Below are 27,213 nucleotides of genomic sequence, written 5' to 3'. Positions count from 1 at the left end.
ACATTTTGATGATGGCTATTCTGACTGGTGTGAGGTGTAGTTTTGTAGTTTTGATTTGTATTTCAATAATAATGAGCATTGTGTGAGCATCTTTTCATGTGTCTATTAGCCATCTGTATGTCTTCTTTGGAGAAATGTCTGTTTAGGTCTTTTTCTCACTTTTTGATTGGGTTGTTTTTCCAGTATTTACTTATATGAGCTGCTTGTATATTTAGGAAATTAATCCTTTGCCAGTTGTTTCATTTGCTATTATTTTCTTGCCAGGGGTGAATCTTGATCAATGAGACCAGTGGATCTCAACATTTTGTTCTCAGACTCCCCTTCATAGTCATACTCATCACTGAGGGCATTACTGACAACTTCTATTTATGTGAGTTATATATATCAATATTTACCACATTAGAAATTAAAACTAAGAAAAATTTAAAACCCAAGAATATATTCCACTAGCTGGAATATATTCCAGAGCAATGACATCACCATAAATCAACAACTATTAACAACTCTACTGTAGACTAGTGAGAAAATTAGAGTAAGAAACACAAATGACGTTTTAGCACTACTATGAACATAGTTTTGCCCTCATCAGTCTTCTGAAAGTTCTCAGAGATACCCAACATCATATTTTAAGAAAGGCTGGTGCATTCCAGTTATGGTATTTCCATTTGCCTTCCAACTAACTATAGGAATGGGCAATGTTATACAACTCTGGACAATAAGAACTGAGCTTCCACTGGAGAATATTAGTGGATAAATTCACTTGTTCCCCATATTATACACTGCAATCTTCATGGGATACAACAGCAGTAGTTACCTAGGGATTCAAGGAGTAATTAACCTAATATGCTGCAAACAGCAGAGCAGAAAGATGGACCTGGGTCCTCTCACTAGCACAGCTAAAGGAATGAAGTAGCCAACCTTGGAATTTTCCTTTTGGTTTAAGCCACCTTTTATTGGGTTTTCTTACAGTCAAATGCGTCCTCCCTGGCACATCTCAGAACCTAGTTTGCTGAACACATTCTGAAAACCAAGGCTATGTATGTAGCTGGCACCCAGTAGAAGTTCAATAAATATTTGCTGGACAAATGTGTGAATAAATAAGTAAACAAACAAATCCACTAAGGCTGCTGTAGAGGAGAGACTCAGATAAAATGCTGGCTTTGGGGCTGGCAGAAAGACATGCAGTTCCCATACTGTCAACATTTAAAACGAAGTTCGCTATAAATCTCATAGTATCAAAAATGCCTGCGTATTATATACCTGTCAGGGTGGCCAAAACGTTCTGAAATTACTTTCATTTGGTCTGCACAATCTCCAAGTATGAGAGGTAAGTCTACATTTGCCAAATATAGACCATAACCTACTCAGTGGTAATCTGATAAAAAGCACTGTTTCGGGGTTTTTTCCCCCATTTCCCCTGAGTATGAATCAACTGAAGTCACTTCTCCCATGAAATAAGCACTACACAGAGAATTATGGACAGAAGGCTAGAAAACACAGCGTTTATGGAAGAAGGAAAAGAGACAAATATCTAGCCTCCAGTCAATGTTGTTAACTAGGGGTACAATAGCCTTATCAGAAACTACTTAAAACTCCATTAAATATAATCAAATATAAAGTTAAGAAATTTATGCTCAACTATGCTTAAACTTGACAATATTCTTCCTCTTCCTTACTGAAACCCTGATACCAGTATTCTCAATTTACTTTTCAATGTTTCTTTGCTTCATTACTTTAAGCAGGATTGATAAACTTGTCCATGTATTTGTAGCTTTCTTTAAAAAATTTCATAATAAAATATTCTTGCTCCCATAAAGTGCTTATGAAAGAAACAAATGATACACTTTTTCCTGTTAAAACAATGAGGTTTTAAGAAAAATTCCACTAGGAGGAGCTGGCTTTTTCTCTGTTGAGTCAGGAGTGTTTTGTTTCTGAGGCACTCTAATCAAAAACACAGACCTGAAATTTGCAGATAATTTCAAACAAACCCCAATCATAAACAAAACCTGGACCAAAGAAATAAGAGGAGGCAACTGCAATCCAGGTGCAGAGTGTACATACTCTTCACTCAGTTTTGCAAAGAATTAAGGAAATTTAACCTAGCAGATAACTTTCTGGGGGGTTACTGAGCTCCATTCTCCCATCCATGCCCCAAGCCACGTGGGAAAACGAGCTGCTCTCTGAATCTGGCCCCCAAATAGAAACATCCCTTTAGGACTGCTTGCTTTTGAAGCTGCTCAGATAGAAACTCCTGTCCTTGTTTCCATTAGAGCAGCAAGGACCTATCACTGGGACTTGAGAAACATCAGTCTTCACACATACATTCTGTTAGAAATAGTGGTGACTTACTTTCATTGCATTCTTGTCCTCAATTCACTTAACTGACAGACCGTAAGACTGTGAGCTTTCAGTGAGACTGGAAGAAAAACGGGCTGAGGAGCACATTAGATATTAAAATATTAGAAGTCTTCTTGCCTCTGTCATTAGTAACTTGGCTCCAAGTGATTTCTGCCTCTTTCCATCCTTGGTTCTACTCATAATTTATTACTAAATAAACAAAAACAAAAAATCCCACATATTTATTGGAAAACTACCATATGACAGGAACTCTAAAAACACTGCAAATAAAAAAATGGCAGCATTCCCATTTCCTCTCAAGTAACCCATGGCTAATGAGGAAATCACGAACTGCAAACAGATAAAACATAATTCTTTCTTGGAAGGGCTGGGAGAGAAGAAAACATGGAATGCTGCAGACAGCATCAAAAAGGGGCACCCCAGTCAGCCAGAAACAGCAATCACTCACTCTCTCATTCACACATATTATTTACATTTTCACCTCTGTTCAGTTTTCAGCATCTAAAAGTAGTGCTACTTGGCACCAAGACAAACACAACTGTAGGCTCTGATGTCTTAAGACACTATTTAGTTAGAACTGTGGGTGTTTGGAAACAATTGAATTCTTAAAATTACCATCAAAATAAAAAGTGAAATCCTTGTAGAGAACCATGGCATCCTAATAAATCCCACCTGCTTAATCCCACTCATCTTTTTGGGGCTGCAAGCCTCTGAAGGAGGAGTTTAAATGATTGTATGCTGTGGGTCACTGAACTCAAACAGAAAAGCATTTTTGTGGTTAGCTTTTAGTACTATGTAAAACCAAATATCTCACTTTGTTTCCTTTAAACCCTCAGCCCATGTGACCTCCAGTAAAGATGGCAAGTAAATTCACTCCTTGATAGATCCCCTCTACTCCAAACACAGCAAAGAGAGAGGAAACAAGAAGAGAAAACCAAGAGGATGCAAGCAAGTTCAAAAACAATAGAAAAATTTCTGTCTAATAGATATGAGGCAGAAACAGAGTGGAGTAAATTCTCAGAGTTAAAGCCTTTAGCCTCCTAAGCTCAGGATCCAAAAATAAGCACTGTAACTGGAAGCATGAAACCTACAAAAGTTGGTGGTAGTTGTTCAGTTGCTCAGCTGAGTTCTACTCTGTGATCCCACGGACTGCCAGGCTTCCTTGTCCTTCACTATCTCCCGGAGTTTGCTCAAACTAACCATAACCCACCAAGGAGAGAGGCAGACTTAGCATCCTACTTGAGGCAGGATTGGAGGTGAAACTGGAGGAGGGCTCCTCCATTCCTGAAAGAAGATTTGTTATCTCATACGGAGCTGTCCCTAGGGAGGAGGGAGAACACAGACCAGCCAAAGATGAGGAATTCAATGAAGCAGCCTGTGATTGCCCAAGTAACTGAAACACCACGGCAATTCTGGACTAGGGCTCCATGAAAGCCCCAGAGACAACTATAAATTGCTTTAAACAAGGAAGACTAAGCAGAGAGGGAGAAAGAGAGGCAGAAAATGAATCAATGAAAGCAATTAAAAAATATGCTGCATTCAAAACATGCCATTCAACCAAAGTTCTAAAGTACATGAGGAAATCTAATCCCAATAAAGGCAACTAACAAAATCAGCCATCAAACCACTAATTCATTTCAGATGAAATGAATATTATAAAATAGTCCAACAAAATAAGTATATTTAACTGAATTAAAGACTTAAATTTAAGACCTGAAACCATAAAACTCTTAGAAGAAAGCAAGCAGTAAGCTCTTTGACATCGGTCTCTAGGAATTTTTTTTTGATCTGTCTCCTCAGGCAAGGGCAACCAAAGCAAAAATAAACAAATGAGACCACATCAAACTAAAAAGCTTTTACACAGCAAAGGAAACTATCAACAAAACAAAAAGGCAACCAACTGAATGGGAGAAGACATTTGCAAATGATCCCTCCAATAAGGGGTTAACAACCAAAACATATAAGAAACTCATACAGCTCAATATATTTTTAAAAATCCAATTAAAAAAAATAAAGGACATGACATTTTTCCAGAGAAGACATAGAGACAGTCAACAAGCACATGAAAATATACTCAATATCATTAATCATTAGAGAAATGCAAATCAAAACCTGTCAGAATGATTATCATTAAAAAGATAACAAAGTATAAATATTAGTGAGGATATGGAGAAAAAGGAACCCTAGTACATAGTTGGTGGGAATATAAATTGGTACAGCCACTATGGAAAACAGTATGTAAGTTTCTGAAAAAATTAAAAATAAAACTACCATATGGCCCAGCAATAACACTTCTGGGTATTTATCCAAAAAACACCCCACTAATTCAACAAGATATATGCAAACCAGAGTTCACTGCAGCATTATTTACAATAGTCGAATATGGAAGCAACCCAGGAGTCCATTAATACATAAATGAGTAAAGATGTGAGACACATACAAACAAACACATACACACATGGACAAACACAGATGTAGACACACACACAATGTAATATTACTGAGCCATAAAAAAGTATGAAACCTTGCCATTTGAAACAACATGGGTGGATCTATTAGTAAATGAAATCAGTTAGATAAAGACAAATACCATAAAATTTCATTTATATGTGGAGTCTTAAAAGGTCCGTATAGCCAAAGTTATGGTTTTTCCAATAGTCATGTACAGATGTGAGCTGGACCATAAAGAAGGCTGAGCACTGAAGAATTAATGCTTTTGAACTGTGGTGCTGGAAAAGACTCTCGAGAGTCCCTTGGACTGCAAGATCAAACCAGTTCAATCCTAAAGGAAATCAATTCTGAATATTCATTGGAAGGACTGATGCTGAAGCTGAAGCTCCAATACTTTGGCCACTTGATATGAAGAGTGGACTCACTGAAAAAGATCTTGATGCTGGGAAAGGTTGAGGCAAGAGGAGAAGGGGGCGACAGAGATTGACATGGTTGGATGGCATCACCGACTGAATGGACATGAGTCTCAGCAAACTCAGAGAGATAGTGAAGAATAGGGAAGCCCGCGGTATGCTGCAGTTCAGGGGTTGCAAAGAGTAAGACACGACTAAGTAAGACACAACAACAAAAACACCACAAATGAACAATGTAACAAAAACAGAAAAAGACTTATAGAGCCAGAGGAAAAAACCAGTAGTTGCCAGAGGAGAGGTGAGTAAGTAGAAAGGGCAAAACAGGTAAAGGGGATTAATAGGGACTACCAACTTCCATTTATAAAATAAGTAAGTCATGGGAATACAGGAAACAGCACAGGGAATATAGTCAGTAATAATTCTGTATGGTAAGAGATGGGAACTACACTTACTGTGGTGATTATTTTGTAATGTACAAAAATATCAAATCACTACGATACACACCTGAGACTAATACAACATTGTAAGTAAATTATACTTCAATTAAAAATCAAAATAATTGTATTTAAGATGTTAAAAACCCAATTAAAAATAAGAAATTATAAAGCACAAACTCTGAGTTAAAACAATAGAGGGCTAAAAAAGAATCAATTGAAAATTATTTAAGAAGACAGTCATTAAAATAAAAAACACAGTACACAAGATACTTTAGGCAAAACTAAAGAGCTAGAAAATTTGAAGACAATACTATGAAATTCACTCAGAACGCAGCCCAGAAAGAAAATCAAAATTATGAGAAAGAAGTTAGAAAACATAAAGGTTAGTTTCACAAACATCTAGAAGGTATTACAGCAAAAAAGAAAAAGTGAAGAGAATGAAGAGAAACAATATTTAAAGAGATAAAAGCAAGAAATATTCAAGAAATACAAGTTCTTAGACTAACAGTACTTTCTAAATACTGAAAAAGACAATTTAAATAATTACAGATATATAAGGAGCTGAGCTCTATCCTCTGTGATGACCTAAGGGTGGGATGGAGAGGGGCCTATGGAGGAGGGGATATATGGAAATTCAGTCAGTTCAGTTCAGTTCAGTTGCTCAGTAGTGTCCAACTCTTTGCGACCCCATGAATCGCAGCATGGCAGGCCTTTTTGTCCATCACCAACTCCTGGAGTTCACTCAGACTCGCATCCATCGAGTCAGTGATGCCATCCAGCCATCTCATCCTCTGTCGTCCCCTTCTCCTCCTGCCCCCAATCCCTCCCAGCATCAGAGTCTTTTCCAACGAGTCAACTCTTTGCATAAGGTGCCCAAAGTACTGGAGTTTCAGCTTCAGTATCACTCCCTCCAAAGAAATCCCAGGGCTGATCTCCTTCAGAATGGATTAATTGGATCTCCTTGCAGTCCAAGGGACTCTCAAGAGTCTTCTCCAACACCACAGTTCAAAAGCATCAATTTTTCGGCGCTCAGCTTTCTTGACAGTCCAACTCTCACATCCATACATGACCACTGGAAAAACCATAGCCTTGACTAGACGGACCTTTGTTGGCAAAGTAATGTCTCTGCTTTTCAATATGCTATCTAGGTTGGTCATAACTTTTCTTCCAAGAAGTAAGCATCTTTTAATTTCATGGCTGCAGTCACCATCTGTGGTGATTTTGGAGCCCCAAAAAATAATGTCTGATACTGTTTCCACATCTATTTCCCATGAAGTGATGGGACCATGATCTTCGTTTTCTGAATGTTGAGCTTTAAGCCAACTTTGTCACTCTCCTCTTTCACTTTCATCACGAGGCTTTTTAGTTCCTCTTCACTTTCTGCCATAAGGGTGGTGTCACCTGCATATCTGAGGTTATTGATATTTCTCCTGGCAATCTTGATTCCAGCTTGTGCTTCTTCCAACCCAGCATTTCTCATGATGTACTCTGCATAGAAGTTAAATAAGCAGGGTGACAATATACAGCCTTAACGTACTCCTTTTCCTTTTTGGAACCAGTCTGTTGTTCCAGTTCTAACTGTTGCTTCCTGACCTGCAGATAGGTTTCTCAAGAGGCAGGTCAGGTGGTCTGGTATTCCCATCTCTTTCAGAATTTTCCAATAGTTGATTCAGATGTGATACAGCAGAAACTAACATGACATTGTAAAACAATTATACTCCAACTTAAATAATAATAATAATCAGGTAAATAAATCAATTTTTAAAACACACACAGACTAAAATATTAATTGTCAAAAGAAAATCTCAAAACATCACTGAACATCACTGGATCTGCTGAGTCGCAAGGCTCAAGAGGCAAGCCGCAAGAGCTGCAGCTGAGCTCACTGAGGCCTGACAGCGTGCAGAGACAATGGGGAATTAAGCATCTCAGATCAGCACACTCATGCTGAGGCAAAAGTCCCATGAGCATTTTACCTCTTTCTTAACAGTTGGTGGATACAAAGTGAGGTGACTGTCTTTCATTTTAGAGACAAAAAACTTCCTGAAAAAGCAGAACCTTAAATGTTTCTAAAAACTTCTAGCAACAAGAGATGTGTCCACCCTGGAATGATATGTAGTCTGGATTTAAATTTCTCTTCCTTGCCCACCATGTTTCTGCCAGCAGCACCTAACATGGACTTCTTTGGATGTCTTGTTCATCATAGTATCACAACCAACTTCAGACCAATGGACTCATTATACATACAGCAAAAGACCTGAGACAAGGAGCTGATGCCAACAGGGTTCAATGTCAGCTCTAGTTATTACCAGCTGCTATCTGAACTTGATGTTTTTCATCTTTGTTCCTTCACCTCTTATAAACTTCTTTAGAACATATTATTTCATTCCATTGCATCTTGTCTGGAAGCATGAAGAAACAAGAATGAAAGCCTGAGTTATCTGGAAAGGATAATAGATGTTATCTGAAGTTATCTGGAGGATCACAGATGATTTTCAATAGAACAATTGGTCTCAGAAAACTGGTAATATATAACACATATCATAATTGTTTAGATAAAGACTAGACTAATCACTTTGCCTACAAAGGTTAGTATAGTCAAAGCTATGGTTTTTCCAGTAGTCCTGTATGGATGTGAGAGCAGGACAATAAAAAAGGCTAAGTGCAAAGAACTGATGCCTTCAAACTGTCGTGCTAGAGAAGACTCTTGAAAGTCCATTGGACTGCAAGGAGATCCAACTAGTCAATCCTAAAGGAAATCAATCCTGAATTTTCATTGGAAGGATTGATGCTGAAGTGAAAGCTCCAGTACTTTGGCTACCTGATGCAAAGAGCTTACTCACTGGAAAAAGACCCTGATGCTAGGAAAGACTGAAGGCAGGAGGAGAAGGGGGCGACAGAGGATGAGATGGTTGGATGGCATGACCGACTCAATGGACATGAATTTGAGCAAACTGCAGGAGATGGTGAAGGACAGAGAAGCCTGGCATGCTGCAGCTCATGGGGTAACAAAGAGTCAGACACGACTGAGTGACTGAACAAGAGTTATCAATTTTTCATAAAGGTTAGTGAACTTCTCATTTAGGTTCCCCTGGAAAGCAGAGCTCAGGCAAGCTAAAGAAGGTAAGAGACCTGAATTTGCCTTATTTCCAGATATAAAATCTCTCACTAAAACCACCTACATCATGCTATCCAAGTGGTATACCTGGTAGTCACTCAAGGGGATCAAGAGGGACAAAGGCTCTAGAACTAGCCACAGGGTCTCAGATATTTTCTAAAAATTTTGTTATATTATGGCACAAGAGCACCACCTACTGAAATAGTTCCAAGGGACAATTTATCCATTTATCAAAAAATGGCTAGGTCTATATCCACCTCTAACCAACTGTTTACCTTGGTTTCAGAAAAACATGACTGTGGAGGGATGGACTTCAAATCATTTCAATATAACTGGCTGTGTCTCTTTCTTGTTTAAAACTAGGGTCCTTGCCAAGACCTCCTGAAAAAGAAATCGTTGCCCTCATTTTTGCTTTAATAACCATAGTAAAATGAGTCTTGCTACTATCAGTATCCTCTTTCCCTCCTATCCAGCTTGAGCTATCTCAGTGAATACTCTATTTCTAGATCTCTTCCCCTATCTGTTTTCCAAGAAGCAGAGAAAACTCAAGGGGGCAACCTATGGGTTCTAATGAGTCTAGAAAGGATATATATCAAGTCATTCAGTCAAATTTTAAACCATACAAGGCACAGTACTAAGACTGGGGAATTGTGCTTTTTTTCAAACTCATTTGAAGATGATTACAGTAGCCCCCCTTCCCTCAAGGAGCTTAAAATGAACACAGAAGTTCTAGACCAGCAAAGCTGGAGTCCAAATGAGCTGCTAGTAAAATAAAGAAGAAAATACCCAGGGAAGGACAGTTTGGGGGGTTGCGCAACTAACATCATAGCAAGGCAGATCGTTTCTACTACGCTGCATACATGCAGAATGAAGCAGGAGCCATGGCAAAAATAGAGTTCTTTCTGTAGCCCCTCAGGCTTTCATGAAGCTCTTAGTTACTGCCAGTTACAAAATCCTTGACCCAGACTTGCTTGAACAACTCACATAAATTCTACCGTATATGTCACGTAGTCTTGTTACTTTTTATTGGTGCGATGGGCTTACTCTGCTTATGAGCCATTGTATGCATAACCTCTACCATGCCTTAACTGTGATGAAAAAGCAGCAACTCATGTTTACTCCCAATCATGTCGTGCATTCTGTCATCAGTTACTAGTCAGGGTTCCATCACAGCCAGAGTATTCACACGAAAATAGAGGGGATCCTCTACATGGCACAACCATGGAAGAAATAACACATAGCCCCAAAATGCCAGTCATCTGATGCCTGTAAAAGTACAAATTTGTTAACTTGGAAATCACTGAAAATTTCAAAGCAATAAATATGTCTTTATTCTATTTCAATTGCTTCGTAGAATAAAAGAGGATACTTTAGAAAACTTCCAATCACAGTTCTCTAGTGTTCACACATGGCTATGCCAGGTGCAGTCTGCACTATATGGTGTGCTTGTTAAAGCCCCGTAGCAACGGGAAACCAGAGCAGTGTCATAGGAAAGGTAAATCCAGCTGAATGTGAAAACCTCAGCAGAGAGACTTGCTGGAAAAGAATGAAGTTATACAAGAAAGAGGCAAATTCTAAGATAAAAAGCAACCAACTAGTTGACAGAAATAAAGCAGGAAAAAAAAAAAAACCAACATGTGAGTCACAGGCCCGTAGAATTGCGGGGGTGGGGGGGACATAATATCAGGTTTTATTTGTCCAATATAAAATAGATATTATTTAAAAATAATGTTAGGCAACAGGTGGGCTTCTCAGGTGTCTCAGTGGTAAAGAATCCACCTTCCAATGCTGGAGATGCAGGTTCAATTCCTGGGTTGGGAAGATTCCCTGGAGAAGGGAATGGGAACCCACTCCAATATTCTTGCCTGGAAAATCCCATGGACAGAGGAGGCTGGTGGGCTATATTCCATAGGGTTGCAAAAAGTCAGACACAACAAAGAGCTGGACAACAATATACCAAGCAGGGGCCTAGAAAAAATTCAGTAGGTCTGCTAGATTTGACCCAGTTTGGGCCCTCATTAGAATTCCGGATGTAGTGAACATCTGCAGTCACCTCTCCAACGCTTATTTTCTACATTCCTTCTTCCTAACAGGAACCTAAAATTTCTTAGCCAGCAGATTTTGGTGAGACAAGAATGAGCTCTGTTTGGGTTAAGCAGTGGTTCTTGATCAGGGACAGCCTTGACCCACAGGGGACCTTTGACAATGTTTGATGGCATTTTTAGTTGTCACAACTAGAGGAGTGTGCTGCTGACATCCAGTGGATAGAGGCCATGGATGCTACTACACTTCCTATAATACAAAGGACAGTCCCCCAAGACCAGCAATTGTCTGGTCCAAAATGTCACTCCCTCACCCATGCTAGAACACTCAATCACTCACCCAGGAGTTTCTGAGAATAGACTCTCTCCTTGTCAGATGTGAAGAAGGAAATAAGTGTTTCAGCTCCTGCTTGGAGCTATCTCACCATGATATAGAAGCCAGCCTTAGGATTAAGTGTGGTAGGCAAACACAGGTTTCAGGTGATGGCTCCTTGCCACGAGGGCTCTTTAAAAGATAGACCACTTTTTGGAAAATAACTCCGTTTTTTCTCCTCATTACATGATCTTTTCACTTCATAACATATTACATAAATCACCAAAGGCAACATATTGACATTATAATTTCAGATAAAGAATACTCATTAATTCACTCAACACAGCAGTTTCTTGTCAATAATATGACAGAATGAAAAGATTTTTAGAATTATTCGAACATGCCATCGCATACACAGTAGGGTAAATGATGGCCCCCTCAAATGTATGGTCTCCCTGGGACCTGCAATTATTACTTTGAAGGAGTGAATTCATATTTACTTTGTATGGCAAATACAGAGGAAGTACTTATAATGGATTACCAAGGTATGCCATAAAAGAAATCAGATGTATCCTTGTGAGAACGGGGGAGCATGAGGCAGACACACAGAGGAGGAGCCAGGCAGGCAGAGATCAGAGCAATGTAGCCACAAGCTCAGAGGTGCTTTCGCTGGCAATCACCAGAAGCCAGGACCAGATTCTCCTCTAGTGTTCCCAGAGGGAAAGCAGTCCTGCCAGATTTCAGACTTCTGGCTTCCAGAACCATAAAATAATACCTTTCTTCTGCTTTCAGTCTCTAAATTGGTAATTGTTTGTTACAGCAGCCTCAGGCAATTAATGCAGCATCTTTCAAGGAGGTATATGATCCTTCAGTCAAAGGATTCACCACCATCTAATTAACTTAGAACCTCAGGGTCCATATTCTCAGGAAGAAAAGTTAGTTGGCTCAATTCATTCAACAACGTCTCTAAATTGTTTTCTACTGGGTCAGCTGCTCATCCCACAAAGACTAGTGTTTGACAGGTACTAAAGTCTGCGCAGATGGTGACTGCAGCCATGAAATTAAAAGATGCTTACTCCTTGGAAGGAAAGTTATGACCAACCTAGATAGCATGTTGAAAAGCAGAGACATTACTTTGCCAACAAAGGTCCATCTAGTCAAGGCTATGGTTTTTCCAGTGGTCATGTATGGATGTGAGAGTTGGACTATGAAGAAAGCTGAGCACTGAAGAATTGATGCTTTTGAACTGTGGTGTTGGAGAAGACTCTTGAGAGTCCCTTGGACTGCAAGGAGATCCAACCAGTCCATCCTAAAGGAGATCAGTCCTGGGTGTTCATTGGAAGGACTGATGCTGAAGCTGAAACTCCAATACTTTGGCCACCTCACGCGAAGAGTTGACTCATTGGAAAAGACTCTGATGCTTGGAGGGATTGGGGGCAGGAGGAAAAGGGGACGACAGAGAATGAGATGGCTGGATGGCATCACCGACTCGATGGACATGAGTTTGGGTGAACTCTGGGAGTTGGTGATGGACAGGGAGGCCTGGCGTGCTGCAGTTCATGGGGTGGCAAAGAGTCGAACACAACTGAGCAACTGAACTGAACTGAAAGTCTGTGCAGATTCTTCAAAGGCAGGTAGAGCAAAGAGGAAATGATCAGCATGTGCATTATGGTAATCAAGAGTTATATAGCTCTTTTAGTTAAGGACACTCAGGAGAATTGCATCATTTCTGTATTTGAGATCTGTGGAAGAGATGACCACAATCTGTAAACAGAGAGTAGGAGCCTAAAATTTCCTTCTAGCTCTATGACTCTACAGCAAAACCTTACTACTTAGGGCTGTATTATCAGGTTTTATCATTTAATATCCAGAAGGATCTTCAATTAGCAGAATATCAGGGAAATCTCAGGAAATGAAAAACCATCTCTGTTATACAATCTGGTCAATGACCTGCCATTACTTCGAGGAAAGGAATAAAAAGAAGATATCAGCAGTACTTATAGAAGAAAAAAATCCTCTGAACTAACTGTGATCAAAGTACAGTGCAACAGTTGTATAGAGCAATGGAATTATAACAGAACTGGCTGTTCTGTTATTAAAAAAAAAAAAAGGCTGACAAGGGTTGAGAAGAGAGGAGGATGAATAGGCAGGATACAGAGAATTTTTAGGACAGTGAAACCACTCTGCATGATACTCTAACGGTGGATATATGTCACTATACATTTTTCTAACCCCACAGAAAGTAAATGATGGACTTTGGATGATTATGATATGTCAATGAAGGTTCATTAACTGCACCAAATGTACAGTTAATGTGGCAAGGATGTTGATAATAGAGGAGGTGGTACATATGTAGGGGAACAAAATATATGGTAAGTCTGTACTTTCCACTCAAGTTTTCTAAGAACCTAAAACTCCTCTATAATAAAATAAAATAAAATAAAATAAAAGAATCTTTTTTAAAGGCCATGGTGACAGGAGCAATTTTGGCTCAACAAAACTCCAATCTACTCTAGATGCTCAAAGAATAAGGCTCAGAAACAGCAGGAACAGAGTGAAAAAGGCAAAAAATGGGTCTCAACTATTATCTGGCAGCAGCTGCAGCCCTCACACCCTATATAGTAAAATTAATCAGTTCCCTGAATTACAATTTCATAAATTCAGACAGCCAGATGCTTGCTTCCTCCAGACACAGAGGATAATTTGTGTTGGTTATACTATGAGGTATTATCTGCTTCAAAGTCTACTATGGGACTCCTCAACCACCAGGAAATTAAAATACAAAAGCTTTTTATTGTGTCTCCCCCTAACTCTACCCTCAAGATACTATGTATTTCCAATGTCAACTAAGAATTTCATAAGGGAGAGCTTCTCTCACATGTCAAATATGAAGGTTTTTTTGTTGCTTGGTTTGTTTATTCATCCAACTTAGACTACAGGATATTCTACAGCAGCACATGCCCTCTGGCATTAAGTCCATGAGCCAGATTTTCTTTAAACCTTTCTTCTAACAGATATTCCTCTCCCTGTCACAAGCAGTGTGATCTTTTTACCTTTCTCTACCTCATTTTCAAGACCACTTGTTTAGAGACAAAGCGATCTCAAGTAACAGGTTAATTATGTAGGTATGTATGTGCCCAGTGTAAGGGCTAATAATGTGCTACTGATCTACTGATCTTTCCCTGTCACACCACAAGAATTGTATTTGGTCTGGCAAAGCTCAAAAAGTTTAACCATATCTATCTGGTTAAGATTTTTTTTTAAAAAAAAATCAAAGAAAGAGTATGAGTCTATTTGCTTAATAACTATGGGTAAAAATCTTGAAGCTTTTCACTAGCTTAAGCATGATTGTAACCTTTGGCCTTTGGAAGCATTACCATGAACAAAGCTAGTGGAGGTGATGGAGTCCCAGCTAAGCTATTTCAAACCCTAAAAGATGCTGCTGCTAAGTGCTGCAGTCAATGTGCCAGCAAATTTGGAAAACTCAACAGTGGCCACAGGACTCAAAAAGGTCAATTTTCATTCCAATCCCAAAGAAAGGCAATGCCAAAGAATGTTCCAAATACCACACAATTGCACTCATTTAGCATACTAGCAAGGTAATGGTCAAAATCCTTCAAGCTAGGCTTCAACAGTACACGAACCAAGAGCTTCCAGATGTACAAGCTGGATTTAGAAAAGGCAGAGGAATCAGAGATCAAATTGCCAACATCCACTGGATCATTAAAAATAGCAAAGGAATTCCAAAGAAACATCTACTTCTGTTCCATTGACTATGCTAAAGCTTTTGACTGTGTAGACCACAAAAAAACTGTGGAAAATTCTCAAAAAGATGGGAATGAATATCAGACCATCTTACCTACCTCCTGAGAAACCTTTATGCAGGGAAAGAAGCAACAGTTAGAACCAGGCATAGAACAATGAGCTAGTTCAAAACTGGGAACAGAGTACGTCAAGGCTGTCTATTGCCACGCTGCTTATTTAACTTCTATGCAGAGTATGTTAAGCTCAAAGCCAGGCTGAATGACTCACAAACTTGAATCAACATCACTGGGAGAAATATCAACAACCTCAGAAATGCAAATGATACCACTCCAATGGCAGAAAGCAAAGAGGAAACTAAAAAGACTCTTGATGAGGGTGAAAGAGGAGAGTGAAAAACCGTGAATGTCCTGGCTGATGCTCTCAAGAGTATCAACAATGCTGAAAAGAGAGGCAAATGCCAGTTGCTTATCAGGCTGTCCTCCAAAGTCATCATCAGGTTTCTAACTGCGATGGTGAAGCATGGTTACATTGGTGAATTTGAAATCACAGATCATCACAGAGCTGGGAAAACTGTTGTGAACCTCACAGGCAGGCTAAATAAGTGTGGAGTGATCAGCCCCAGATTAACATCTAAAAAATGGCAGAATAACCTGCTCCCATCCCATCAATTTGATTTCATTGTACTGACAACTTCAGCTGGCATCATGAACCATGAAAAAGCAAAATCAAAACACACAGGAAGGAAAATCCTTGGATTTTTTTCTCAAGGGATGTAATACCTACAAATAAAATGCCTGGCAGTGGTGGGGGCAGCGGGGAGGGGAAAAAGAGGGAACAATCCCACTTAATAACAATTGCATCAAAAAGAATAAAATATCTAGGACTAAATCTAACCAAGAAGTAAAGGACCTATGTGAAAAATTATAAGACACTGTTGAAAGAAGTTGAAGATGGTACAAAGAACTGGAAAGATATACCATGTTCATGGATTAAAGAATTAATATTGTTAAAATGACCATACTACAAAAGGAATACAGATTCAATGCAATTCCTTTCAAAACACCAATGGCATCTTAGCACTGAAACAAATAATTCCAAAATTTGGGTAGAAACAAAAAGACTTTAAATAGCACAAAACAAATTTGAGAAAGAACAATAAAGCTGGAGGAATCATATACCCTGACTTCAAACTATACTACAAATCTACAATAATCAAAGGAGTATGGTATTGGCACAAAAACAGACATATAGATCAATGGAACAAAAAACAGAGCCCGGAAGTGAACCCGTATTTAAATGGTCAATTAATCTACAACAAAAGAAGTAAAACAATACAATGAGAAAAAAACACCCTCATTAATAGTGTTGGGAAAACTGGACAACTACATGCAAAAGAATCAAACTGGATTACTCTCACACTATATACAAAAATCAACTCAAAATGGATTAAAGCCTTAAATGTAAGATCTGAAATCATAAAACTCCTAGAAGAAAACAGACAGTGGTTTTCAGGAATATATATATTTTAATATATCTCCTCAGGCAAAGGAAACCAAAGCAAAAATAACTGGGACTGCATCAAATGAAAAACCTTTTACAAAGCAAAACAAAGAAATCATTCAAAAGATGAGCACTGATAACATTTCTGAAGGCACTCACCAAAAATATCATTACCACCTCTTATTCTCAACAGTGGCAATTCACATAAAATTTTACTTTTATATTTAATAATTTCAAAATTTATAAAATGTTTACATTGTTTTAATCAACTGTGAACCAGGAATAATTCAAAAGATAATTCATAAAAAATTACATGCATAATCTTATATTATATGCATTTTTATTGCAGAATCTTAACTCTATCACATATCTATATTCTTATTTCACTGTATTACACTCAGTCAGGAGAAGTTTCTTCATTTTTGAACTATCTGTCCTGAATATCTTCAATTTACCTTACTTGCCTCATTTCCAAATGGAGCACTATTCTTTCCTGCTTCCATGAGTTCTCTGGGATCCCTTGCTTTTCCCACCCATGATTAACACACATGCCTTCCCATCTCATTTAGACTTTTTTCCATCTACTCTTCTCCCTGTTCACTGCTTCCTTATTGAGGTCTAGACTTGACAGCAAAATAGACTTCTGGAAGAGAGATGATGATATGAAGAAGAAATTTCCTGAGCCTCATCAAGGAATGAGGCAAATAGTGGAAATAATTCTGCAGCATGGCCTTTGCATTTTTATTAAATGCAAATACCCAGAGAAGATGAAACATATTGTTAAACATTAATACCAATGTCTCAGGAGGAGCATGCTGAAACAGGGAAAGGAAGAACAGACGAAGACCCCAATCAATGATAGGTGAAGTGAGAAGAGGTCAAATACAAATTCTACCTACAGCCAGCCTGGGCAATTCCAAATTACTTAGCCTGCCATTTCTGGAAGATACAGTTATAAAGCACAGAGTACACAATCTATAAGGCATGGTCTGCAATATTTGTTATGGAGCATTAACAAGATCACTCAGTCATTCTGTAAGTGTCACACTGATTCTGAACCCACTCTACATTTTGTTTTAAATGCTATCTTTCTAGAGAACTATTTACTGGAAGTGCAAGTTTATCTAACTATTCACTGGGTTCCACAGTAATATTAGGCATGAAACAATTCATTTTTATGAGTTAAGAATTTAATGAGTGGCAATAGCTACTCTACCATCTTGTCTTAAATCACGGCAGATGGTGATTACAGCCATGCAATTAAAAGACACTTGTTCCTTGGAAGAAAAGCTACGACAAACCTAGAGAGCATATTAAAAAGCAGAGACCATCCTTTGCCAAGAAAGGTCCATCTAGTCAAAACTATCTTTTTTTCCAGTACTCATGTATGGATGTGAGAGTTGGACCATAAAGAAAGCTGAGCGCGGAAGAATTGATGCTTTTAAACTATGGTGTTGGAGAAAACTCTTGAGAGTCCCTGGGACTGCAAGGAGATCCAACCAGTCCATCCTAAAGGAAATCAGGTCTGAATATTCATTGGAAGAACTGATGCTGAAGCTCCAATACTTTGGCCACCTAATGTGAAGAACAGACTCATTAGAAAAGACCCTGATGCTAGGAAAGATTGAAGGAAGGAAGAAGGGGGTGACAGAGGATGAGATGGTTGGATGGCATCACCAACTCAATGGACATGAGTTTGAGCAAGCTCTGGGAGTTGTTGATGAACAGGGAAGCCTGGCATGCTATAGTCCATGGAGTCGCAAAGAGTCAGACACAACTGAGTGACTCAACTGAACTGAATAGCTTAATTATTGTGACTCCCACTAGAAATAAGGTTCAGTCAGTCAGTCGCAGTCACGTCTGACTCTTTGCAACCCCATGAATCGCAGCACGCCAGGCCTCCCTGTCTATCACCAACTCCAGGAGTCTACCCAAATCCATGTCTATCGAGTCGGTTATGCCATCCAGCCATCTCATCCTCTGTCGTCCCCTTTTCCTCCAGCCCCAATCCCTCCCAGCATCAGAGTCTTTTCCAATGAGTCAACTCTTTGCATGAGGTGCCCAAAGTACTGGAGTTTCAGCTTCAGCATCATTCCTTCCAAAGAACACACAGGACTGATCTCCTTTAGAATGGACTGGTTGGATCTCCTTGCAGTCCAAGGGACTCTCAAGAGTCTTCTCCAACACCACAGTTCAAAAGCATCAATTCTTCAGCATTCAGCTTTCTTCACAGTTCAACTCGATGGGAATACCAGACCACCTGACCTGCCTCTTGAGAAACCTCTATGCAGGTCAGGAAGCAACGGTTAGAACTGGACATGGAACAACAGACTGGTTCCAAATTGGTAAAGGAGTACGTCAAGGCTATATATTGTCACCCTGCTTATTTAACTTCTATGCAGAGTACATCATGAGAAACACTGGACTGGAAGAAGCACAAGCTGGAATCAAGATTGCCAGGAAAAATATCAATAACCTCAGATATGCAGATGACACTACCCTTATGGCAGGAAGTGAAGAGGAACTAAAAGGCCTCCTGATGAAAGTGAAAGAGGAGAGTGAAAAGGTTGGCTTAAAGCTCAACATTCAGAAAACTAAGATCATGGCATCTGGTCCCATCAGTTCATGGCAAATAGATGGGGAAACAGTGGAAACAGTGTCAGACTTTATTTTTCTGGGCTCCAAAATCACTGCAGATGGTGATTGCAGCCATGAAATTAAAAGACACTTACTCCTTGTAAGGAAAGTTATGACCAACCTAGACAGCATATTCAAAAGCAGAGACATTACTTTGCCAACAAAGGTCCGTCTAGTCAAGGCTATGGTTTTTCCAGTAGTCATGTATGGATGTGAGAAATAAGGTTAACCTTTTCCAAAAACATGAACAGCTACTTATGAGTCTACCCTCTCTCTCTTCATCTAGTAAGTGTCAGTATAACAGAGTAACTAAGGAGGCTGCCTCTGGAGGTAGACTGCCAAGGTTTGAATTCTCACTTTGCCCTGTGACCTTGGGAAATTATTTAACCTCTTCATGCCTCAGCTTCTGCATCTTTAAATGGGAAAAACCTACAAATTACTGTGAATAATAAAATGTATTACTATCTAGAAACCACTTAGACTTGTGCCTGGCACATTGTAAGCACTCAAAATACGTTAGCTACTATCATTAGTTATGGCATTTCTAACAAAACAATGATGATATCTTTCTCCAAGATTTCTCCACTAGGTAGAAATAATCTCTCCTGGTGAATTTAAATGCCTGTCAGCAAAAGCACTCTGAAACCCTAGGGAGTCAACAGTGAGAATAAGCATCAGTGCCTTGGACAGGCTGCACCACAAAAACCTGAAAGCCACAGAGCTGTTTGTTTTACTACACCACAAATATTAGAGTCATAGATTTCAAAATTTTGCTAAGCCAGTTTCTGCTACATTCAAAATATGGTAATATAAGATGGTTTGGTCTGCTATCAAGTCATGGGTTGTATAAACACAAGTTTACAACAAAAATGACTGTAAAAGTGCTATGGTTCTTAATGGTTATATTAAATTATATTTGAGGCCTTTTATTTTTCTAGCTGCAAATAATAGGGAAAAGAGTCTACTTGAGAGTGAGAACCAAATTTAACTAAACTGTAAATTTCTCAAGATAACTTGACAATTTCAATTTCGTCTCTTTTAACGTGCAAGACCAAACACAGTACAGTTTATAACGTGAAACCCAAACACATCACTAGGAAACTAGGTTCCAAACTAGCTCTACCATTATTAGCTGTGTGGCTCAAAATATTTCATCTCTCTTTAAAAGAAAAGGGTAATGACACCAATTGCCTAGAACCAAAAAGTAGATTAAATGAGACAAATGTTGACAATACATAGTAGCTGTAACTGTTAATAAATAACATAGGAAAATATCATTTACTTGAGCTCTGAGATTATTCCTACACACACACACACAAACACACTCATACAATAAAAAGAAGAAAAAGAAAAAAGAATCTAATCTAAGATGTAAGAAGGAAAGCTTAAAAAGACATTTAAAAATTCCTCCTATATAACAAAGTTTTTTTATACCTGAGAGAAAGTGAAGATAAAGAAAATGCTATGTTGTCAAAGCAAAGAACTGTGAGCAAAAGTCAGACATTTACTAAATAACATGAAAGAATTTGAAAAGAAACTATTTTTTAGTCAGTATCAACGATGAAATTTACATGTAATTAGGAACTTCAGGCAGGTTACAACTACGATGGAATAATTCACCCAGAGTTGGCTCAGAGAAACTATAATTTAAAATTAGTATAATATTATAAATTAAATAAATATTTTAAGTAAACATAAAGTAGAATGCTACAAATTCTATGAAGTTTTACACTTAACACTAACATTATGTTCTTTTATGTATATCATAATTAAAAAGTAAAAATGATGCCATGTTAAGAAGATCACATCAAGAAACACATATTTATTCTTTCATCAACTGATATCTAGACTGCTGATTAAATGAAAAAGTAGTCAACAACAGAAGTAATACAAAAAAACAAGAAAAAACAAAACCAGAGTAAAACAAAAGAATACCAATTCTTGCCTATAAAATTAGCAATTAAAAAGTAATTCCCAGTGCTTGCAAGAATACAGTTAAATAGCCACTCATATACAAGTTTATGGGAGTGTAACTTGTACAAGTTTTTTTGGAGGATAATAGGAAAAGTATGCCAAAAGCTTTGAAAGTGTTTACGCCCTTTCACCTATAAACCCACTTCTAGGAACAGAGTCTAAGGAAATAACCAGAGATGTACACAATGAGTGATATATAAGAATGTTCACTGCATACAACAGCAAAAAAACTGTTATCGAAATTTCCAACAAGCAACTAACTAATTCGCAATACAGCCGGATAAAAGTACCAACAAACTCCCATCTCATTTTACAGGAACATGATTTAGTGGCATGGAAAAATGTTTGTGTTAGATGGCTAAATTTAAGACTATAAAATACTATACACAGGATAACTGCAATTTTATATACACAAATATATTCATATGCAACTGAAAAGCTAAATATTGCAATGTTAACAATAGTTATCTCTGTGTGGTGAATTTATTTGCTTAATTATACTTCTCGTTATTTTCTAAATTTCCGAAGATAAAAGGAAACGTATTATTTTTATATCCAGTACAGTCATCCTTGTGGTTTACCCAAGACACTTATTACAGCTAAGTCTATGAGGGTAATCCCATACCTCTTAACTGGAGTAAAGTTACAACCATAACTATATCCTGGCCAAGGAGATACAAGGAGACATCTGGGATAGAGGCCTCCAGGAAAGGTTTTCTTGCTCCTGAGAAGGAAAGTGTGAGAGCCACTGCATTCTTCTGAAAATGGTAACATCTAGATGTGATTCATTTATTTGTCATTCAAAATTCATTTACCTGAACACCTACTGTGCAGTTCTTGGCCCATCTCTAAATAGGGAGATTGTCTGCTATTACTTCTAAGAGTTCTAAATTAGTAAACTTTAGTAGTTAAATACAAAAACCTTAATCATCATCCATCTTCCATTCTATTCTTCACAGGTAAGAGAATTTGTTGGCTCAATGGCAGTTTATTAAACAAGAAAACAAAATAAACTTACCACCACCACCACAACATAAACCTGACCAACTGCACAGCTTAAACAAAACAAAAACAAAGACAGTTCTTCAAGCCAGCACTGCCCTACTACACATTAGGTACTGACAACACCGGAAAAGAGGGGTATGAAACAAAGATGGAACAAAGATGAAGAGCTCTGTTTCTCTCATGCTGACGTCAAGGCCGTGAAAAAAATACAGAAACCTTTAATTTCAATGCATGTAAGAATACACTAAACCTGACAGCTCACTGAAATCACAGAGGAATTTTAAGTGCCCAGATTTGCTGTATGTACTCATGATGGAGGTTTTGTTCAGAAACAAATACACAGTTCCATGTCTTTTTGAAGGCACATCCTAAAATCTCGATGACTTGGGGGCTGCCTATCATTAAGAACTGCTGTATAGATTTGTAATATAATAATGCCCTTAGGGACCACTGGGGTGTGTACAGTTCTTTGCCCCAAAACTAAATGGTCCCATGTGGCTGTATTTTTTTTTTTATGTGACATTTATTGGCTCATGTTTTAATTGGGAAAAAAAGTTAAGAAAATATGTATATCTTTCAAAAGTTAATTTTTAAAAGGTAACATGAACATATGACAAAATATTTTAGACACTGAACAATTCATTCTTGATTCATTTCTATAAAAATACATCAAATATGCTGAGGTTATTAGAGGAAGACGTAACTTCATCCTCAACAGACTTTCTCAATCTCTTGATATGAAAATGATGATGATGATTACAGCAGCTAACATTTACACAGTGCTTATTCTACAGCAACAACAACCATTAGCTCTTTTGATGTCTCAATATCCACAATGCTGTTTTGCAGATGAGAAAACTGAGGCAAAGAGAGATTCAATTTCTTGCCCAAGTTCACATATCTTCTTCACTGAGAAACAGATCAAGCACTCATCCATATCACAAATCACTGATGACATGTCCAAAAGGAAGTGAAAGCTGAATATGAAAAGTAACTTTTGTTTTTATCTGTTAATGAAAGCAAAATTTTTCAGGGACTCAACCTAAAAATTTCAGCTTATTTTCTTAAGGATAAATTATCATTTTATTCTGAGCATTTGCATTCCTCTTTTACATTCAAATTGCTTAATTCTTCTCTCAAATCTCTCTAACAACCCCATCCCATACCACATCATCAGGGTCAACAGGCTCATTCTAAAATTCTCATTGGGTCCTTCCAACTGTCAGAGGCAATCTCTCTGTCTGCTGTTTCTATTTACACATCCCAAGTCTACCCACCCAAACTTCTGTGGGGAAACCAAAGACAATGTCTGTCTCTGCCAAAGGATAAAGGGAGAAAAATGTTTTCCACACAGTTAAAAGAATCCCTTTTGTCAAATCAATCTGATGATGCTGAATGAATTGAATACCTCCCTGTGACCACCTCACCATTGGCTATTTAATATGAAATTGCATAATTTGCAAGGTGGAAACTATTCAAATTGCCCTCAAAAAGTTAAACTAGAAAATATGCTTTTTTATCTCTAACAAAAAGGCAGAAATGTGTAGAAAGAAGCTGTATACCTGCAGTATGCTTTTTCCTGAATAAAAATAATTTCTATTTTCTTAAGTAAAAATTCAAGACACATATCCAAGATAAGGGATTTTATCACTGCTATACAGTAAATCCATTTTTCCAGCTGATAAGATTTCCCTATCCTCCCAAGCCCAAGTCACAATTTCTCTCAAGAGCTCTGAAATTTAATTTGTAGGTTGTACAAATTCATGTCCTGAGCTCCTGACAATCTACGTATTAAGAACAGGGGATCTGACTTGAAAGTAAAATGTCTGACACTTAACACTAATGAATGAGATTTTTTAAATTGGTTTTTTATCTAAAAACATTCATGCTTTCTCTAAAATAAAGGCTAATGTTTCAGCAAGGAAGAATAATTTTTAAAGTACAGTTTATTTATAATTTCATTGGTTTTTCCAGTGGTCATGTATGGATGTGAGAGTTGGACTATAAAGAAAGCTTAGCACTGAAGAATTGATGCTTTTGAACTGTGGTGTTGGAGAAGACTCTTGAGAGTCCCTTGGACTGCAAAGAGATCCAACCAGTCCATCCTAAAAGAGATCAGTCCGGGGTGTTCATTGGAAGGACTGATGTTGAAGCTGAAACTCTAATACTTTGGCCACCTGATGAGAAGAGCTGACTCATCTCAAAAGACCGTGATGCTGGGAAAGATTGAGGGCAGGAGGAGAAAGGGACGACAGAAGATGAGATGGTTGGATGGCATCACCGACTCAATGGACATGGGTTTGGGTGGACTCTGGGAGTTGGTGTTGGACAGGGAGGCCCGGTGTGCTGCGGTTCATAGGGTCACAAAGAGTCGGACACAACTGAGCAACTGAACTGAACTGAACTGTCCAAGTGATTGTGTCTTTTTTATGTAAGATGATCTTTCAGTTCAGTCAGTCAGTCATGTCCGACTCTTTGCCAGCCCATGAATCACAGCACACCAGGCCTCCCTGTCCATCACCAACTCCCAGAATTCACTCAAACTCATGTCCTTCAAGTCAGTGATACCATCCAGCCATCTCATCCTCTGTCGTCCCCTTCTCCTCCCGCCCCCAATCCCTCCCAGCATCAGGGTCTTTTCCAATGAGTCAACTCTTCACATGAGCTGGCCAAAGTATTGGAATTTCAGCTTCAGCATCAGTCCTTCCAATGAACACCCAGGGCTGATCTCCTTTAGAATGGACTGGTTGGATCTCCTTGCAGTCCAAGGGACTCTCAAGAGTCTTCTCCAACACTATAGCTCAAAAGCATCAATTCTTCGGCACTCAGCCTTCTTCACAGTCCAACTCTCACATCCATATATGACCACTGGAAAAACCATAGCCTTGACTAGATGGACCTTTTAAGAGATAATTAAACTTGCTATGGAACTATTTGCTCCAACAGATCTTAATAGTTATGTTAGACATTGATGTATTTTATTTATCTGCCCATGTATTATTAATACTTGAAAACCACTGGACCATTTCAAGATTATTGCTTGGTCTTAGCATGCCATGATACAAATTTTCCTGGCAAGCTGCACTCTCAATACAGGTGTCTGTGCTTTTATGTTTTCTGTAAATTTCCTTATATGCATTCTCATAATAGGTAGTAGTTATAACACCTAGCACCCAGATTCAGTGTTTAATACTGGTGTTAACATCTTGCATTATCAAGCCTGTGCCAAGACACATATTTCCTATGCTCTTCCATCTTGATTTGTTTGTTGAGTATTCACATCCACTGCTTCTATTTGATTAGCACTATAGCACTTCATTCATTTTCTTTTTTCCAGTCACATTTCTCTTTCATTTTTCTGCTCCTCTAAGAATTTAATTTCAATCTATAGCTTCTCCATTTATATTTCACTAATGTGAAATCAGCAGCTAATGCTCAAAATCCTTCAAGCTAGGCTTCAACACTACATGAACTGAGAACTTCCAGATGTACAGCTGGATTTAGAAAGGCAGAGGACCAGAGATCAAATTGCCAACATCCACTGGATCACAGTAAAAACAAGGGAATTCCAGAAAAACATCTACCTCTGCTTCATTGACTATGCTAAAGCCTTTACTGTGTAGATCACAACAAACTGTGGAAAATTCTTAATGAGATGGGAATACCAGACCACCTTACCTGTCTACTGAGAAACCTATAGGCAGGTAAAGAAGTAATAGAACCAGACATGGAACAACAGACTGGTTCAAAACTGGGAAAGGAGTTCATCAAGGCTATATGTTGTCACCCTGTTTACTTAACTATATGAAGAGTATATACAACATGCAAAATGCTGGGCTGGATGACTCACAAGCTGGAATCAAGGCAAGGAGAAATATTAACAACCTCAGATATACAGATGATACCACTCTAATGGCAGAAAGTGAAAAGGCATTAAAGAGTGTCTTGATGAAGGTGAAAGAGGAAGAGTGAAAAAGCTGGTTTAAAACTCAGCATTCAAAAAACTAAGATCATGGCATCCAGTCCCATCACTTCATGGCAATAGATGGGGAAAAAGTGGAAATAGTAACAGATTTTATTTTCTTGGACTCCAAATCACTGTGGATGGTGACTGCAGCCACAAAATTAAAAGATGCTTTCTCCTTGGAAGAAAAGCTAAGACAAACCTAAACAGATTACTAAAAAGCAGAGACATCATTTTGGCAACAAAGGTTCATATAGTCAAAGCTATGATTTTTCCAGTAGTTATGTACAGTTGTGAGAGTTGGTGCAAAAGTAATTGTGGTTGCACTATTGAACTTTGGTGTTTAATACTGGAATACATTCTTAAATAAATGTGGTTATGTTATACATCATTTTAAAGTGCATTTCTCACTTTGTGTTTCATTGTTACTGACTTATTACTTGATGTTTATTTTATATTTATTTTAGACTAGGGAAATGATGTTAGACAAAAAGCAAATTCGAGCAGCTTTCTTATTTGAGTTCAAAATGGGTTGTAAAGCAGCCGAGAAAACGCACAACATCAACAATGCATTTGGCCCAGGAACTGCTAACAAATGTACAGTTCAGGAAGTTTTGCAAAGGAGACGAAAGCTTTGAAGATAAAGAGCATGTAGTAGCTGGCTATCAGAAGTTGACAACAACCAATTGAGAGGATCATCAAAGCAGATCCTCTTACAACCACATGAGAAGTTGCTGAAGAACTCAACATTGACCACTGCTTTGGCATTTGAAGCAAACTGGAAAGGTGAAAAAGTTAGGTAAGTAGGTACCTTGTGAGCTAACCGAAAATCAAAATATGTCATTTTGAAGTGTCATCTTCCCTTATTCTAGGCAACAACAATGACAAACCATTTCTCAACTGGATTGTGATGTGCAACAAAAAGTGGATTTTATATAACCAGTGATGGCCAGCTCAGTGGTTGGACTGAGAAGAAGCTCCAGAGAACTTCCCAAAGTCAAACTTGTACCAAAAAAAAGGTCATGGTCAGTGTTTGGTGGTCTGCTGCCTGTCTGGTCCACTACAGCTTTCTGAATCCCAGCAAAACCATTACATCTGAGAAGTATGCTCAGCAAATCAATGAGATGCACCAAAAACTGCAATGCTTGCAGCTGGCACTGGTCAACAGAAAGGACCCTTCTTTACAGCAATGCACAATCACACATTACACAGCAATGCTTCAAAGGTTGAACAAAT

At 38.3% G+C, this 27,213-nt stretch overlaps 2 protein-coding genes across 5 annotated transcripts in view; one reads left to right on the top strand and one right to left on the bottom strand.

Annotated features, from left to right (window-relative positions):
* FANCC (FA complementation group C) overlaps positions 1-27,213 on the bottom strand; it is a 324,685-nt gene that overhangs the window by 235,502 nt on the left and 61,970 nt on the right. The gene's annotated exons all lie outside the window — the stretch shown is intronic.
* On the top strand, positions 15,290-15,673 carry LOC114113057 (small ribosomal subunit protein uS8-like; the record flags this gene model as incomplete). The annotated part of the gene is made up of 1 exon (XM_042242681.1): positions 15,290-15,673. A coding segment is annotated over one exon (384 nt), but the record flags the coding sequence as incomplete, so codon positions are not given.

This window comes from Ovis aries, chromosome 2 (genome assembly GCF_016772045.2).
Source record: "Ovis aries strain OAR_USU_Benz2616 breed Rambouillet chromosome 2, ARS-UI_Ramb_v3.0, whole genome shotgun sequence".
In the NCBI taxonomy this organism is placed as follows: Eukaryota; Metazoa; Chordata; class Mammalia; order Artiodactyla; family Bovidae; genus Ovis; species Ovis aries.
This window is presented reverse-complemented; position numbering and strand designations above follow the sequence as displayed.